Genomic DNA, 17,693 nt, shown 5'->3' on the forward strand with positions numbered 1-17,693 from the left:
AGGTATGCTTACACTGAAATCCACTTCCTTCCCTACCTCATCCCCCTTTCAGAGCTACATTTCAATTGTAATGAAATAATCATGCCTCCTTTTTCTCTTACCGACATAGCTGCCCACTTCAGGAGACTTCAGGGAATGTTTAGTTGTCTACATTTGAAAAATAAAATCTTATGGGGGAAAATGTGCTGAAATTAAAACATTGAAAAGCAGTTGCTGAGTTTAGATACAAAAAGTTCTGCTTTTGTAATCAAAAGGATGCAAATAACTTTTCTGAAAACAAACGAAAAAAACACAAAAAAAGAAAAAGACAGAAGTGGAAATCTGCTGCCTACTCCACAAAAACCCTTGTACTTAACTCTGTGCAGTTTCAATTAAGCACCTATAAAAACCCACAGCTGAAAAAGGCATCTAGGGCAGAATGTTTCACCCAGATCCCATTCACATTAAAAAAAGAAGAAAAAATTCATAGTCCTCATTTTTATTTCAGGTTAGTTTTCTCAGAATGGTTTAATTTCATCAGAAGGTGCCATTTCCCCCGAAGAATCACTTCCCAGACAGGAACTATTTACAGTTCAGTAACTTCTTTCCAATGGCTGAGCTTTCCCCTGTATATAAGCTAGCAAAACAAAACTGTGGCCAAGATCTTCATGATGACTGATTTGTGGCTAGAATTACAAAGGGCTTCAATGGATGTTGATTACAGTTTAAGTTTTTATCTGTTCAACGCACCTTAAGATCAAAGTGGGCAATTTGCAGCGAGTGGAGATACTGAACACCATTAAGGATCTGTTTGAGAAATTCTGTGGCTTCCTCCTCCGTGAGAGATTCTTTTTCAGCTAAGAAGTCAAAGAGCTCCCCACCTGCAACACTTGGAGAGTAGAAGAAGAGTTATGGACAAGCTTCCTTCAACCAGTGGGTTCCTTTCAGTATAGCTGTCCTTAAACCTAGAACGGCCTTAAAAAGGATCCAGATGCTTTAAATGTTCCAAATATCAGAAAAAATGATGAAAATTACTTAATTCAATACACCAAAGAGTTAGTAACTCCCTCCCTTCCCCTAATAAGAATACAGTAAAAAGAGTCTTACTTTCAGACAAAAAAAGTTTAGAAAACCCAAACAAACATAGTTAACAGTATTTAAATTTAAATGAAGTAAAAGCCTCCTACTCTTTGTATGCACATTCAAAAGAATATCATTAAATATGAAGTAACAAGACTCAAAACATACTAACACAATGGGACATGATATTATCTAGAAAATAAAACATGAATTGTCCCATATCAGTAAAACACCAGATTTCTACACCCTCACTGAAAAATAAAAAAATTAAATCTTATTTTGAAATATTTATTGGCAGCTGTCCTACTATTTCGTTTCTAAACTCCCTAGAGCATCCAACTTTTGAAAAAATATTCTGTTTTTGAAATACTGTATGACATGCAGCACCTATATTGTATTTGTACTCTAACACGATGAAACCTTTTCTACAATGAAATGTCCTTAAGACTGTTTCCAGCAAGTTCTAGCCCCACAGCAGAAAAAGAGGTAAGACAGAGTACATAAGCACATCTGGATTTTTGCATTTGAGAGAGAGGAATAAAGAGAAGAGGATCCTCTTCTCAGCTCAGTCAAGCAGCTCTTAACCCAGTCAAGAGCATGAAGAGATACTGAAGTGATAGAATTACAGCTATTCCCAAATAACAAACACATTCCAGCTGAAGGACACATGACTGCCCACTGTGGCAAACTGCTTTTCCCATCTGTGAAAGCAGGGGTACTACTTAGAAAAGTCTTAGAGATTGCAAAAATGGTCACAATATCTCCTGTGGTTTGCAGGGTAATGATACTAACACAAATTCAGAAAGTGCACCCTAATTTTTATTGTTTTCCTGCAGGAAAAGAAAATAATCTGTACATGAATTAAAGCTCTGATTATGAAACATGAGATGGTGATTAACAATAGGTAAGTAGTTTGGGCAAATTTCTTGAAATGCATTTGACTTCTTTATCATGTCTACTTTTTCAGGGACTTAATCTGCATTATTGTAATGCAAATTGCATGAAAAGTGTATTTTAATGAGTTCTTGGAGCTTTCATTGAGCTGCCTAGACAATAATGAGAGTATTGTTTTGGGTATTATTTGTGTTGTAATATTTTCTGCATGAAAGCAATTATTGAAACAAAGTGCCATTAAAATATAAGAATTGTAGACTGTAAGGATGAGAGGTCATTTTAATTAATTTTTTGTTGTTGTAGAGACATTAAAATGGAATTCCTAATGATTAAACCCGACTTGTTATTTTACAGAGACTGGTCACAAGTGTCTTCCAAATGGACATACATTGTTTGCTTCTGACTTAAAAAAAAAAAAAAAAAAAATATATATATATATATATATTTTCAGGCTAATGTCTGTATCTCTGCACTGAACTGAACGGTGACATTCCTTTCCAATTATTGGGCTAAAGGCCTTAGCATCACATGAAGCTTGCTTCCACGTGTTTACAAGTGGATGCTGGCTGCAGTTGTTGAGTGGCTGTAAACTGGAGCACAGACTTGCCACATGGAGCAGGCAGACTCCCTGTGGCTACTACCCCAGCCATGGGCAGCTGTGGCAGCAGCCACAGCAAAACCCATCAAATGTAGGCACTCAGCGTGGTTTGGCACGGGGCTAGCTGTCACAGTTTGGGGAACCAGAGTAGATGGATCCTCAGCTGAGGAAGAGCTTGTAAGACTGCACCAAAAGACTGCATCTGGTCCCATTTTTCAAGCAGCTGGAAACCGTGCAAAACAGCAAAAGCTCCTGCTGGCGCTTAAACCATTCATCAGCCATTAAAAATACAAGAGAAGTACTCAGGCAGGCATTTGCAGCAATGGCCTCTCCAAGCACTGTGCTGTTCCCTGCAGTCTAAAACAGACTGTGACAGTGTCACACAGGTGGTGTTATGCTTCAGGGCAGGCAAAGTTTGCTCTTAACTCCTCTTGGTATTTTAAAGACATGCAGTCTGTGAAACTTAATGGTCATCCATGATTATCACTTATTATATACATTCCTTATAGTCCTCCCAAAAAAGATTTAATTCTTAAAGATTGCAACTTTTTGAGATATCTGCACTTGTGTAAAATGGAAAGAGCCTCTTTAGTTTCTTCTTATCTGCAATTATTCTGGTTCTGTACTGCCGAGTACTATTATTCTGTCTTTACCACAGATTAATTGTAGTGACCTTTCTTTAATGACACACCATAGGCCTTATAATTGTGTGTGCAATAAAATGTTATCTGTGTTTCACAGGTGATATACCTAGTGCTTGCAAATCTCAAAACTGAGGGCCAGAGAAGGTAAAAGGCTTGAATTTTTTTTTTTTTCTTTTTTAAAACTGAAAGTTCATTAGCAAAAGTGGTAGATTTTTCCAATCTGTTGTGCGCTTCTTTGATGCTTGAGTGCTGTTACCCTAAGTGACTTGGCAGCCCTTGCTGAACGAGTAGGCGAGTGAGGAGGGACGAGCTGTAATGCACTCAAAGTGCTGTTCCAGGAGCAGCTGCACCCCGGTCTGTGGGACTCTGCTGTGCCCCCTCATGTTACACAGCTCACTCTTGATGTCTAGGAGGAGATCCTGCGTGGGTTCACCTCAGAGAGGGGCCATGGTGAATTCTCCTGCTGGTAACTCCTCAGCTGTGGGGGCGAGCTTTGGAAGCCGTGTTCTCCCCTGGGGTGCTGCCATAGCTGGCAAGTGCCCATCTAGCTGCTCCTGCTGCTTACTTGTGGTAGAGACATAAAGCATGAGAGAAAAGGGTTTTTATAGCAATGATGACTCAAAGGTTATACTAGCATGCATAAGGAACTTCACCTGGAAGCTCAGAAATGCCTGGCTTCCCAGAAAGGTCCCTCTGCGCCAGGCAACCTCCAAGGGAGGCCCTTCTCACAACTGAAAGGCAGTGACCCCTGTCCCCATGGGAGGCTGCATTTTTCAGCTTCCTCTTCGTGCTTGTCAGGAGCCTGCTTATTCCTTATCCTTTTGCTGACTCAGGAATATCTGATGTTAAGCTCTACTACCACGGGCACACAAAAACCCATGGTACTGCTGCAGGGCAATCTTCAAGTGAGTCATGGAGGACTAATACAGGTCTACTCTCAACACACTTTACAAGTTTGATTTCCACAGTTAATTGACTGAAATACAAGGTCCTCAGATTTATCAGCAGAGCCAGGTCTCACAGATTTTGCAATTGGATTATATGTGTAGAATAACTAGATGGTCTTGTCTAGACTTCCAGATATCACAGATGAAGAAATGGGTTAGAAGAAGCCAGTAAAGACACTGGCTGTGTAAGCTATTGCAGCCCTCACAAGTCTCCTAAAATGCTGTTGGGGTGTCGAGTCTAGCCCCGTGCCTCAGCCAGTGTAGCAGAGTCCCACAACACGTAAACACGGCATGTTTTTGTAACCAGAGTCATCTTCAAAGGGGAGCCAGAAGGCAAGGAGAGAGCCCAGTTCCACCAATGTGGATATCCCATCTCACACACAGTGTTAATCCAAAGAAGAAGACACAGGTAATTTCATACATCAGCCCCTTTGACTGGTCTTTATGAGCACCATTTCCTACGAAGAAGTACACTGTTTCCACCTCCATTACAATGGGCCTTGTTTCTAAATTAGCTCTGGGGATGCTGATGCACGAACACTCTGCTGAAATCTGACAGAAACCAGACCATTGCATGGGTTTCCCAAGCCACACAAACTGGGTCCCAGTCTGCCTTGGGGCCTCTACAGAGGGGCCCACACAACCAACCGGATAAAGATGCTTTCTGGACTGCTGCCCCCAACCACCAAGTGGACAAAGATGCTTCCTGATGGGAGCAGAGGCAAGAGGTTCACCAAGCACTAGTACATATTCCTGTAGAGGACTTTGGAGAATCTCTACCTGGTATTCCCAAGAAGCACAGAGCTTCTCTCTGTTCAATTTTTCAGTTTGCTGGTAGGAATTACCAGACAGCTTCCTGAACAGTTCTTCTGTGCCCTAAGACAACTCTAAATGCCAAAATGCCAGTATGTAAAGGATGGACAGCAACCTATTAAGAGAGAAACTTGATTTCACATCAAGTTACAGCTAAATTCCTTTATGGTTGCAAAGCCTCCACGCTCTCCCCTTCACATACTGTTTTCCTCTAAAGCTTTAATTCATTAATGTTCCTGTATAAAACCTTTCTGTTTACATTTAGATTTAGTAATAATTTTGCAGTCTTAATATGCCGTTCAAATATCGTGCTCAATAAAATGAGTTTGTGCTTTGTGGCAATCACATCTCAATGCCACCTAATTCTATTGAATTATTGATCATGTTTTAATACAGAAAATCACAAGGGCTGAGAAAATCTATTTCATCATTTAACACAACTTTTAATATTGTTTTAAAGTAGCAGAGCACAAGTTTGTAGAAGTATTCTGTATAAACATTTTCACTAAGAGCGAAGCTGGTATGTGTTGTTCCACTGATACTTCTAGGCAGAAGTGCTATCTTTCCTGAAATGAGAGAAGTAAATTAAAGCTTTCAGCTGACTGTGTTCTTTCTTACAAAACGCAATAGTGGTAAAAGCATTTCCCAGCCTCCCCAAAGGAAGGTTGACAGATGTGATTGCAACCCACACACCTCCCTCTGGGAAATAAAATACATCACGCCCATGGAAAAAGGATTTCTGTATAGTGCTTTTGCAAGTTGCCAGGCTTTCTTAACTATGAAACAGAACTATCGCCAGATCTCAGAGGAAGTCATTATGGGAACCTACTCAGGGAACTCAGAATCAATTAACCTTCAAAGTCGGTATGGTCACCTCACAATGACTCAGTCATATGCTATGATCACACTGCTTATTATGCAACAGCACCTAAATGATAATTAATGATTATCTAAGGATTTCTAATGAATTTTAAAATCTACAAATGAACCCTAAAATCTAGGCCCAAACCCCTTGAAGGAACATTTATCTTGCTTGGATTTCAAACCAACATAAACTAAGTTAAAGAAGCATGCTATCAATTTATTCTCGTTTTAAAACAGATGCAATTTGATAAATTACCTGAATTCTTCTCTAGTCCAAACATTTATTCTGTCAACTTGTAAAAGAAATGTTTTCTCTAGGGATTCTGTGGTCAAATGTGTCTTGCATCCAGTCATGCAGTTGTCAGCCCAAGACTAGACTCATATATTATTATTCCTGTTTTACATAAGAATAAAGGGGTTTGCATCCACTTAATTTCACTGCCTTTACGAATCGTGCAGTTACCAACCCACTCCTCAGAAGTACAAAGTGTACCAAACATTTTGAAACAGCAGAACAGGGCTGCTAGCTCATTAAATTACCTACTGGCTGAACAACACTGCACTTCAATTTTTCTTTATCTAGCTACCAGAAAAATGAAGACATGTTCCGACATCACCATGCCTTTTTATTTTCATTTGTCCAGCTTCTATTAGAGACACCAGCTGTCGTGAAATCCTCTCTTTTGCGTGCCTGAATTCCTCCATTATACTGAACAAGAAGCATTGGCCTCAATGGCCAGCCAGAACACACACCCCAAAACCTGGGCAACAGTTTAAGCAGTGAAGTCCCACTAAGGGGGGTTGGGTGGGAGGGGGCATGAGCACTCCTGTGAATCTTTTCTGCACTCAAACACCACTGGTATTTAGGTTTTGAAGTTCCTCAAGTGTCCAGAGTCTGCATACAGCAGGTGGTTACCTCGGCCCAGCAGAGTGCCTCAGTGTTTGGATCTCAACTACAACATTCAAATTTAATATATGAGGAGCATTCAGGTTTGGCAAAAAAGAGGGGCAATGATTTTGCTCATGGATTGCAGCACACGGACACCAATTCTCCCTTTGAGACCTGCTCACTGTGTGGTGGAGTCACATCAGCTCTCGAGCTTGTCCTGTCAGCCCTGTCAAGCCTTCGTTCTAACCTGTCTACATATTCTCTGTGCATCCATCTGTGGGCCTAGAATTTAGGATTTTGAAATCCAAAGGTGGCACAAGAGCTACAAATTAGTGTCACAGGTTTTGCTAACTACCTGCTACACGCCAGAAGCACCAAATATTTAATCCTCCTCTCAAATTTCAGTGCAAAGCCACTTGATAATAACTTTCTTATTTACTTATGCGCAAAATTTACAAAAATCTCAGAGGTATTTCTGCCAAAGGACAGCTAAAAATTAAGGAAGCCCTGTGAAAACTTCAAGCTTCTCTGGAAGACAGGCTTCAATGGTCTTCCCAAGCATAACTGTAAAAAGTTAAATTAAGGCCCCAATAAGATAGAAGAGGAATTTAAAGAGTTCACAGTTATTTGCTCTTATTTGCTCTTCAATGATCAATTAATGAAATTGTCATAATTTTTTACATAAGGATGTATCATCCTCTTCTTGCACTGTTCTGTTTTAATTAACAATATGAAGCTACCACCAAAGTAGAAAGTCAGAGACAGTGTGAGGCAGAGGACTAAGTCTAAAATAAAGTTTATGCTTTCAAATGAAGCATAAATCCTAGTATTTAACACACAAATGCTTCCAATACTTTGAAAGTTTTCTATTTTAAAAAAATTTATAAAACAGGTAATTGTCACTCAGAACCATGCTACAAGAGAAAACAATCTCAAATTAAGATTTCAGTTTCAGAAATGAAGTTATGTTTTTGCAGAGAAAAGTATGAATACCTAACTCACACTACCAAGTAAAAGGAGTCAGGTATTGCTATCAAGCCGTTTTTAATAAACAGACCACCTGCACTGCTTTTGTGAATTTTAAGGAATTACTGTACAAGATGGGATGAAAATACTTTTTTTTTTGTGTTGCAGCAAGAAACCATAACCAAGGCTCCACAAAGAACCACAAACTGAGTATATTTTACATCTGCAGTCTAAATAAAGGCATAATAAAGTGGAAGAGAAAAGAAAATGGAAGAGAGAAATTATGGATCCAAGGCCAGAAAAAGGGTAACCAAGTAGGTGCAAAACATGCTTGAGGAAAGAAAACAATTATCATTGCAGAGACATCTGTGTTTTCTAGTCTATGAGGTCTGAAAAAATGATGGCTTCAGCAGAGCTCACTAGAAATAGCTTAGTACAGCTAACATATAACAGACTCTAATAGCTGCAGCTGGGTAGAAATTCTGACTAATTCTGACTATGAAATTCTGACTAATTCAATTATTTGTGTGATAAAAGCAAAGAAAAGAAAACTATTCAGGTTTTAAGTTAGACAAGGAAAAGACAATGGCTTCCAGTTTGTATGTAATATGCATAACATTCCTTTCAAGATAATGAAAGAGTCCACAGAGCGGGAATTTAAAAGGTTATTTCCAAGGCAAGAAAGGAGACATTTGTCACTAAGACCTAAAGTTATGAAAATATGTCTGAATGCTCTAAATGTACCAAAAGACTGCAATAAAGTAAGCTTCTTCAAGGATATTTCATGCTTGTCCCTGGCTGCTGAGTCTTTTAAGGAAAGAGTTAGTTTTAAAAGTTTAATAAATTGTTTCAAAGAACTCGAGGTTTTTTTTGTAAATCAGTTTCCTGATATAAAGTAGTTCAAAGAAAAACTTCCAAACACCTATGTGGATAAAACATAGGCTGTATTTGGTGCTGTGAGGACCTACTTGGCCACTGCAATAATTAACCAACTGCCCACATATTCCTGCATATAAATCATGACCTTGAACAGAATCAGAGAGTGGTTTGTGCTGGAAGGGACCTTAAAGATCATCAAGCTCCAACTAATAATTTAGTTTCAAATCCACCCCCCCTCCACCCACCATGGGCTGGGTCCCCTCCCACTGGACCAGGTTGCTCAGAGCCCCATCCAACCTGGCCTTGAGCACTTCCAGGAACGAAGATCCAGAACTTCTCTGGGCAAACTGTTCCAGTGCCTCACCACCCTCACAGTTAAGAATTTCTTCTGAATATCCAATCTGAGTATACCATTTTTCAATATGATGCCATTCCCCCTTGTTCAGTCAATTGCTCACCTCTGAGAAACTGCCAATCAGTAAGTCAGAAAAATGTTTAGGAGGCTGTATGCAATATAGCAAAACTCTTGCTGAAGCAGAAAATAAAAATCAATAATGAACAGGCCATAGACTCTGTCGCCCTGGGACTGTGCATGTTGACATATGGCAACAAAAGGGCAGCTGTGGTTGCTCAATTATACAAAATTGTGTCTCTGTGTGGCATACTGCCTCATAATTGTAGTCAGAACAGAACAAGTGCCAGGAAATACACTATGTTCTAATCAAAATGGAAAATGGACACTTAGGGTAGATTCTGAAGATAGAGAAACAGGTTATTTAATGAGATTTCAGCTTTATTTCTGTTTGTATGAAATTGCTCTCTAAGAACAAAGACTGTCAAGAGGGTAGGTCCCTAGGCAAAATGTGAATATTAGAACATTAGAGAAAAAGGATTATATATTTAATGTCTAAGCATGTGATTAAAATGACAGTCCTGTCTATTCAATAGCTTTATGTAACATCACAGTGATTTTGAGAACTACAAAACTTTGTAGCTGTTAGCATATTCAAGTTTACAAAGGGATTGCTAACATCATCTTTTCCTCTTTGACTGTCTAAATAAATAAATAAATGCATTACCTTTGTCATACCCAAAATAGCACTTCTTCAATTGAAAGACTCACAAAGCAGTTTGGAAAAGTGAAAGAAAAAAAAAATCTCCAACTGAAACGATATAAGTATTGCTCACCTCACAAAACAATTACCTAAACTGCAATACAAATAATTTGCTGAGCTTCAAGACATCAAGCTTATGAAATATGCAGATTGTCATTCTCCTGCTCAGTGGGCAGTGGTGGTTACACACTGACACACACACACAGAGCAACCTTGCTGCCAAAAGAGCTCCCATTCCATGCGCAAAGTGGGGGTGGGTGGAGCAGTCCCATTCCTCCTACCACTGCCGTGATTACCAAGTCTCCCTCACAGCTTTCAAGTACAGACACTGGCCTGATTTCATCTGCACAGATTTCAGAGCAGAAGGAGCTGCAGAAGCAGCAATACTCTGACAGTAAGGTTGTAGGGCAAGAGAACATGAAAGTTAGTATCAAGTAGGGAGAGGAAGAAGCATCAAACTAATTTTGCTGTGTATTCACATCACACTTCAAAGAATCCTGAACAAAACCCAGAAATAGTAAGAATATAAGGAACTTTTACTTCATATCGGATGATAATTTGGCAAACTAATGCAAGTGTATACAAGTGGAACTAAAAAACCAATCCAGACTACAACTATTACAATAAAATATCACATGCTGGACTAGAAGTGTAAAAATATGTTTGCATAAACATAACAAAGTAGTATCATGCATATATAGACCATAGAAAAAAATGTAACTCCAAAAGCTACATCCCAGTTTTCTTTTTAAATCTATACTGTAAACGTACATGTTACTGAAAATATGCAACACTGAAGTACCTTTATAAAGTGGAAACACCATTTGTCAAAGCTAGTAAACAGGAAGACAAAACCTGCACAAGAAAAACCACATGTACAACCCACAAAAAGACACAAGTGCTGCCCAAGATTCTGGTACCAAGTCTTCTGCATGCATTAATTTCTTACTGTACAGGATGGTTAGGTGATACTGAGCAGGTATGGCAATAAAAAAAGTTCCAGGCATGCCATCTCTGTAAAGATATGCACATCCCAGCAGCACCACTGACAAACTGACAAACTTAACAGGTGACTAAGGCTTAACTCCTACAATTACAGTCTTTGAGGAACCAAAAGCCAAACTTTAAAAAATGGAGAAGTAGCTTCTGCTGACACATTTAGCTCAGTCTCTTAGCAATGACATTGGGTGAAAAATTAGGAACTAAATCAGTATGAAACAGTGTGGAAGTTCAGTTCTCATTTCAACAAGAGAGAATTGGGAAAATTCTGTTCTTTGTGGGTTAGAAAATGAGAAAAAGCATTCACTGAGGCCACTTTACACCAACAGAAAACACAGTGAAATTTCCTACACTAATCTCCACTTAGAATCTCTATTTTCCTGTGCTGTGATCTTCAAATCAGTATATTTAGTTCCAGGCTATTCTTTTGGATCCATAACATCAACAGTGATTAAAGTAAAAAGAAGAAAAAAAGAAATCCTAAATATGCTGATTTTTTTTAAAAAGGACTTTGTAGTGCATTCAGGATGAAAAATATGTGTGGAAATCAGGAAACTATAACATTGACTAAAAAGTGAAGATTTCTAAGGCTATTACCTATTTTCTTTTGTGGTGATAAGGAACTTCCATCGAATCACTGCAATTCTCAAAGTGTCTGTTTTTAAAAACCAAAGAAACAAATATTCTCCTACTAGTCCTCGGGTCTCCAGAGTTACTTACAGCTCCAGAATAAGAATGACATCTGTTTTGTTCTCATAGACATCATGAAGCGTGATGACATTGGGATGCCGAATCTCTTTCAGTATGCCAACTTCTCGTTCGATATCTTCCCGGCTCACTCCACGACGGCTGGATTTTGTTCTCCTTTTCTTGATGAATTTTGCTGCAAACTGCTGGCCTGTACTCTTCTCGCGGCATTTTTTCACTACGGCAAACTGCCCACTAAAAAGCAAAGAGATGACGAGGGTTCAGTTCAAGACAATTCAGAGTTAAGAGTAGAGCCTGTTTATGTGGTGGGGGAAACCAGTTTTTACTCTGCCTGACTTAAGTATATACCTGCTCTCTTATGCCATCTAGAAAAACACTTGAATAAAACCTAGAAGCGGCAAGAAAAGTAATTTAAGATACAGCTTTTGCATCACACAAATGTACACATTTTAGCACATCAATAAGTAAAAGGTAACACCTTATCAGTGAGGACCACTACATCTTACCAGTGAGGACCACTGGATTTTTGACAAATATATGCACTGGGGATTACTGGGCAAAAGTAATGGTTTCTGGCTTCCTCCTCCCATAGGCTTGTTGAATATTTTTTCTTTGTTCTGCAGTTGGGACAATTTGTAGTTTCTTACAATCTACATGATTCATCAATATTCACTTTATTCTATATATATTCTATCCTTAAGTTTGTTTTAAAAAAAGTTTTTAAAACAGAACTCCGTTTCATGACACTGCTTTGGATTTTGAAAGCACTGACTAAATACAGGAGTATCAAGAATTATTCATCTTGTTAAGTGCAAGTTTGAAGATGAGAAAAGCACCGAGGCACTGAGAAACAAAACCCGTGTTTGTATTACAAACCAGAAGAAATTCCAGGAGGCTGCTGACTCCAGCAGGCCATCATTGATGTATAAGCCTGCTGTTGCTAGATGTACACACTGATCTAGATCAAAAATCTCCAGGAGCCTTATGTTGACTTAAAGAAAGAACAGGATTTCTAGAACTGTTTTTCTTTGAAGTTTCCCATATCTCTTCTTAAAGATTCTCAGGAAATTCTGTTCCTGGTTTTTTCACTATATGAAGGAATCATATAATTACAGAATGATACTAAGGAGAACATATTTTGAAGTTAGCCAGCCCTGTTAACTGAAGAAGTTCTGTTCTCCAAAGCAGATTTAGAACAGCAATGAAATCAGAGCTAGCCCTAATAGGTTTGACTACTTGAACAGCCATATAGCACTCAGAGCTCCACATTACTATGCTGATCCCACTTAGTACCCTGAGTGACACACTTGGACTGGGACATGCAGTTGGGCAAGGCTAAATGACTGTCACTCGTGGAAGGGCAGGGCAAAGACAGAACCTCTCATGTGAACTCTTAGAAAGACACTCTAGAGTAGCCACCACCATCTGGGAAATCTTTGAATGCAGCCATGGATAGTGAGAGAAGTAAGCTTTGAGAGAGTCTTAAACCTCAACAGTCTCAAGTTGAGGTTTAGATTTGTTTCCGTATTATGATCACCATTCAAGTTTCATTCTTCATTGTTTAATGAAATAAATTCATGACCTTGTGAGAAGATGTTATACTGCATGACAAATGACTTTGCCTTAAATTCCTCCCGCCCCCAGTCCCACACAAAGCTTCAAGGATCAGATTTCCGTATGGGGACCCCCACATTATTACTACAAACTGCAGTGGACAGAGCAGTGCTTCGTACCACACCATATTCCCTTCTCCATCACACACAGGCTGGAAGACCTGCTTCACTTGCCTGGACTTGGCCTGCTAGTGTTATCAGAGACGCTCTCTGACATGCAAGACTTTCATATCTGACTGAAAGAGAAAGCACAGACCTCTGGAATACCTGTGTCATCCTAAACTGACAGCAGAGATCTAGACAAGGTGTCCTAAGGCATTCTCTGCCTGGTTCAGTCCAATTTCAAAAAAACTGAGCTTGACCTCCAAGGTTTAAGCAATTTTGCACTGCCAGAGTAGAGATATTTGCACTGCTGAATTGAAAACACAGCCTTTCTGGCTCTTGCTTCCAGTGAGAAAAGCAAGTGATTGTCTCACACTCTCCCCCACAGCATGCACATCTCCACAGAGATACAAAGCTTTATTTAAAAGGCAGCCAGTTTTACAGAAAATTCACAGTTTCAGAGAAACAACAAAGTGAAGTAGTAGACAGATGCAGACGTCATCACAATTCCAAACAGCTACTTAAGCTCATGGATCACAAGGAAGTCAAAAGCTGCTGTTTGTCTTTTGACCACATGGCTGGCTTTCAGGCTAGAAGTCTAAAATGCATGATAGAGGAAGAAAAATATTTCTGCTTGTGATTCATCCACAGGCTTGAATGCTGCACGGCGAACCACTTTCTTATCTATGCACAGCCTCCAAGTTTAGCAAAAGCTACTGTTTCCCTATGGAAAATCATCAAAACAAACAAAAAAAAAGAAACAATCCTTCCCCCCACCCACCCAAACCCGAACCCTCCTGCATTCCCTACACAATCCCTACAATGCAAATTAAACAAACACGGAAACAACAACACCCATATATATAATATAAATAATAATATATATAATATTATATAATAATAAAATCAAAATTACATCTAGCATCTGCTCTGGAGTAAAAAAGAAAAAACATAAATCTGAACTACGCAGACAGACAATATATTCTGATATCTAAGAAGATTTAATTATAAAAGTTGGCAGGGATTAAGAGTTGTCTGTGTTTTACTGACAGGATGATTTTTACATAGCATTATGCATATTTGACTTACATCATTCCCCAAAGCCACTTCATGCTTCCAGTGCCTTTAAGGCTAAGACTGTTTAATCTTATTTTGGCAATGGGTCAACTATGACGTTACAGCATGAGGTTGACATCCTGGAACAAAGGGGGTTACATGGGACAAGGAGATCTCCTCTCTCCTGAGATATGCCATTTATTTTTTCAGTCATTCACTATTTTCTCTGTCCACAACAACCTGTTGGAAGGATGCCCTGATCTATCACTATTCAATATAAAAAGTGTTACAAGAAGTCCAATGCATTGTTTAAAATACATGACTTTAAAGATTGGTCTCATCCACCATTTAACAGGAGGTGAAGCTCCAAAAACATTTGACACTTCTCAAGACTGTAAGAAGTTTATCAGCTAACAGGTATCTTGAGTAAGTGCCAGTTATACACCAAATAACCTTCTTATTGTTGCTGCTGTGGTATTTATTCAGCACACAACTGCACAATTAGCTGCTTGTTATTAAACGCTGTACACGCAGAGCACACTTAAGCTGCAATCAAAGGGGTTGTTTCATGCCTGTGATCCCTAAGCCACAGCATTTTACAACTCTCTCTAAACTCCCGTTTTAAAAGCAGAGGAGACGTGTGAATCAAAAGGTATTTACTGGGCTTCCCTTTGTAGAACTGCAGCGACAAGCTGATATATATCATCTTTGCACACATTACACTCATACAATATAACTCCAGTAATATCTTCCCAAAGATCCTACATTTTCAGATTCAGCATTCATTCATAGCCAGAAAAGTCCTTTAGCTTTTCAAGTTTCCTTGCTGTTGTAGGTTTGATTTAAAGTGCATGGAATCAAAAAACGACTGCCATTTTAGAAGAAAATTACACTAACCACCCTGCACCTTCTCCCTAAAGTAAATCACATATTCACACTTAATAAAGTATCTGACGATCTTTTCTCACATAGCAGAATCAGGTTAAACAGCAAGGTACGATGACAGTTTGATGTAAGAATAAATATTTCTGCTAATAATAGTAATTTGTTTTGTGATCTTGTAATCCCTAACTCAACCAGCCCTTAATTATTACCTTAAACCTACTCTTTGTGGGACACTTGGCATACATTCACATCCAGTGATTTTTCAGACTCACTTCAGAACAAGTACTTACCCATTATCTAATCATGACATTTCTGCAACCTTTTTGCAACATGAGACACACTGCCCTTTACAAAAAATATATGTATAAGCAAAAGTTATGCAGATAGGAGATGGAAGCACCAATAAAGCACCAATATGTCAACCTCTACTGGTCCTTGCTTAGTGGGATCACAAAACAACTACTCAACAGCATGAATTAAGAAAAGTTTTAAATACAGAAACATTTGGTTTAGAATCAAAGAGAAAACACAAAAGAGTACTTCCATTTTTTCCACAAGGATGGTGACAGTGATTGGGGGTGGTAGATACCCTGTACTCTTTCCCACTCCCAGCCATCTGCACCAGCTCTTCCCAGGTAGTTTGTTCTTTGAGGAGTAAAACTCTTGCTCCAAGAACCTGGTGAAAGAGTTCTAAGCTGGACACAGTTGGCAAGTAACCCCAAGGGACCAATTTTCTAGTAGTTATTGCCACAACAGGTCAAGAATAGGGCAATTTTCCATGCCATCTTCTGAAGACTGCATTCCAAAGTTTAATGGGAGCAGGAAATAGGAGTAAGGAAAAGGCATTAAGTTGCCATCAGAGTAATAAGATGCCTTGGTACGTTTCTGACATGCAGGCATTTTCCTCCTATTTAAAAATTTGATATTCAGTACACAACTCTGAAAACAAAATGTACTGAGATTCAACCACTTTTACTATGTGCTAGACTACTTCCCTTTTTAAAATTACACTAATCCAACAGAAAGAGATTTACATAATACTATTAGATTAGCCTGTGAAAGAAACTGCTACTCGACCATGGGGCCACTTGTTTCCTCCAACAGAACACCTGTCAGCATACTGCACATACTTCTGTCCTTCCTTGGAGATCCGCTGCAGGGAAGGCCAATGGACCACGGGAGGTGCAGCCCCAGGAGCACCCCAGCATCAGGCAGCCCTGTCAGCAACCACTGCTATCCATTACTGTCTGTCACCAAAGGTATCTGACCTGCCTCTGCTAATAAGGTCAGCTCTCACAAAACCCACTGCTGAGTGTCCAAATCTTTTCCAAAGAACAGGAACACTTGTCCACAAACTTGACCACTTGGAAACATGGAGGAACAGCATCTATATATCTGATAGGAGAAGGACCAAAAGCACCTGAAGCCTATTAATCACCATAAGCTCATTTCAGGCTGCACATAAACAGTTGTTAAAGGAAAGGGTGAGGTGGCCATAGCGTAACAGAAGTGGTAATTTTGGGAGTCACATGAAAAAAAGCTGTACTAAAGTAAAGAAAAAAAGAGAAGTTAAACATGATGCAGTATTTAAGCTAAAGAGAAAATACTCCACAAATGATATATGAGTGACTAAGCAGAAGAATAAACCAGCTGGAAACAGAGAGGGGACCACAGGGATCACTGTGAAAAGCTGGCTATTGCATGTACTACAAATACAGAAAAGTGAACATAAGGGTTTAACTAGATCTGACTGTGGACCAATAAAAAGTTGAGTACAGCAAGCACACAGGCAGGAGAGGAACTTGTGTTAGGCAACTGTCCAGTGCATTTCCAACAGGTGCAGAGTTAAAATGAAATTGCAATTTACAACCAACAATATAATGCATGCTGATACACTTTCTTTAGAAATATTTAGGAAAAGCAGCAAAGACAAAAAGAACAACAGCAAGGAACAGGAAGCAAAGGGGAAAACTACACAGATTTATTAAAAACCCAAGTGTACTAACACCTGGTATTTCTGAGTTCTGATAACTCCTAACTTCCAAATTCCTTGATATGCACAGATGAATTTATACACTTATAATAGCCACATCTTTTAAATTATTTTTCCTTATTTCTGACTTAGAATAAATTTTGTTGTCTAATTACCAAGTTCCAAAAGTACCAAGATTCCACTACAGAGACTCAATGTGTGTATGTGATGCTACGTTTGATTATCCTTCACTATGAATACATCAAATATTTAATTTAAAGTTATTTTCCCAAAATATGCAAAGTACAAAAAATAGATCTTCCTTTATGTAATACTTCAATGAAAAAGAACCCAACTTTCAAAAGGAACACTATTATTACTATATAATTCCTTTTTTGTCTCTGAAATAAACTGAAACTTCTGTTTGTACTATCTATTCAAATGCAGTTAGAATGGGTTGTAACTGTTAACTTAAAAATTAAATCAATAAAAGCATTTTTAGAGTATCTAAGACATGACAACATGAAGCGGTCAGAATTTGAGGATTCAAGCAGTGTAAGAAGCAGGTGGGCTAAGTCAAATTTTTAAACATATTTATAGTCTAAACTGCCTACCATAACTTTGTGTAATTGAATGGCAATCAGGTACCTCTTCCCAGCCCTTCCATGCTGTGATGGGGAGGAGAATCAG

At 38.9% G+C, this 17,693-nt stretch overlaps 1 protein-coding gene across 3 annotated transcripts in view; it reads right to left on the bottom strand.

Annotated features, from left to right (window-relative positions):
* The window catches only part of DAPK1 (death associated protein kinase 1), an 84,682-nt gene that overhangs the window by 33,451 nt on the left and 33,538 nt on the right, over window positions 1–17,693 (bottom strand). For all 3 annotated transcript variants that reach the window (XM_050987003.1, XM_050987004.1, XM_050987002.1), the window contains 2 exons: window positions 11,388–11,609; window positions 730–868 (listed from right to left, as the gene is read on the bottom strand). In XM_050987003.1, the coding sequence (XP_050842960.1) occupies window positions 730–868; window positions 11,388–11,609 (361 nt within the window). The remainder of the gene's footprint in view (window positions 1–729; window positions 869–11,387; window positions 11,610–17,693) is intronic.

This window comes from Serinus canaria, chromosome Z, assembly GCF_022539315.1.
Source record: "Serinus canaria isolate serCan28SL12 chromosome Z, serCan2020, whole genome shotgun sequence".
Lineage (NCBI taxonomy): Eukaryota > Metazoa > Chordata > Aves > Passeriformes > Fringillidae > Serinus > Serinus canaria.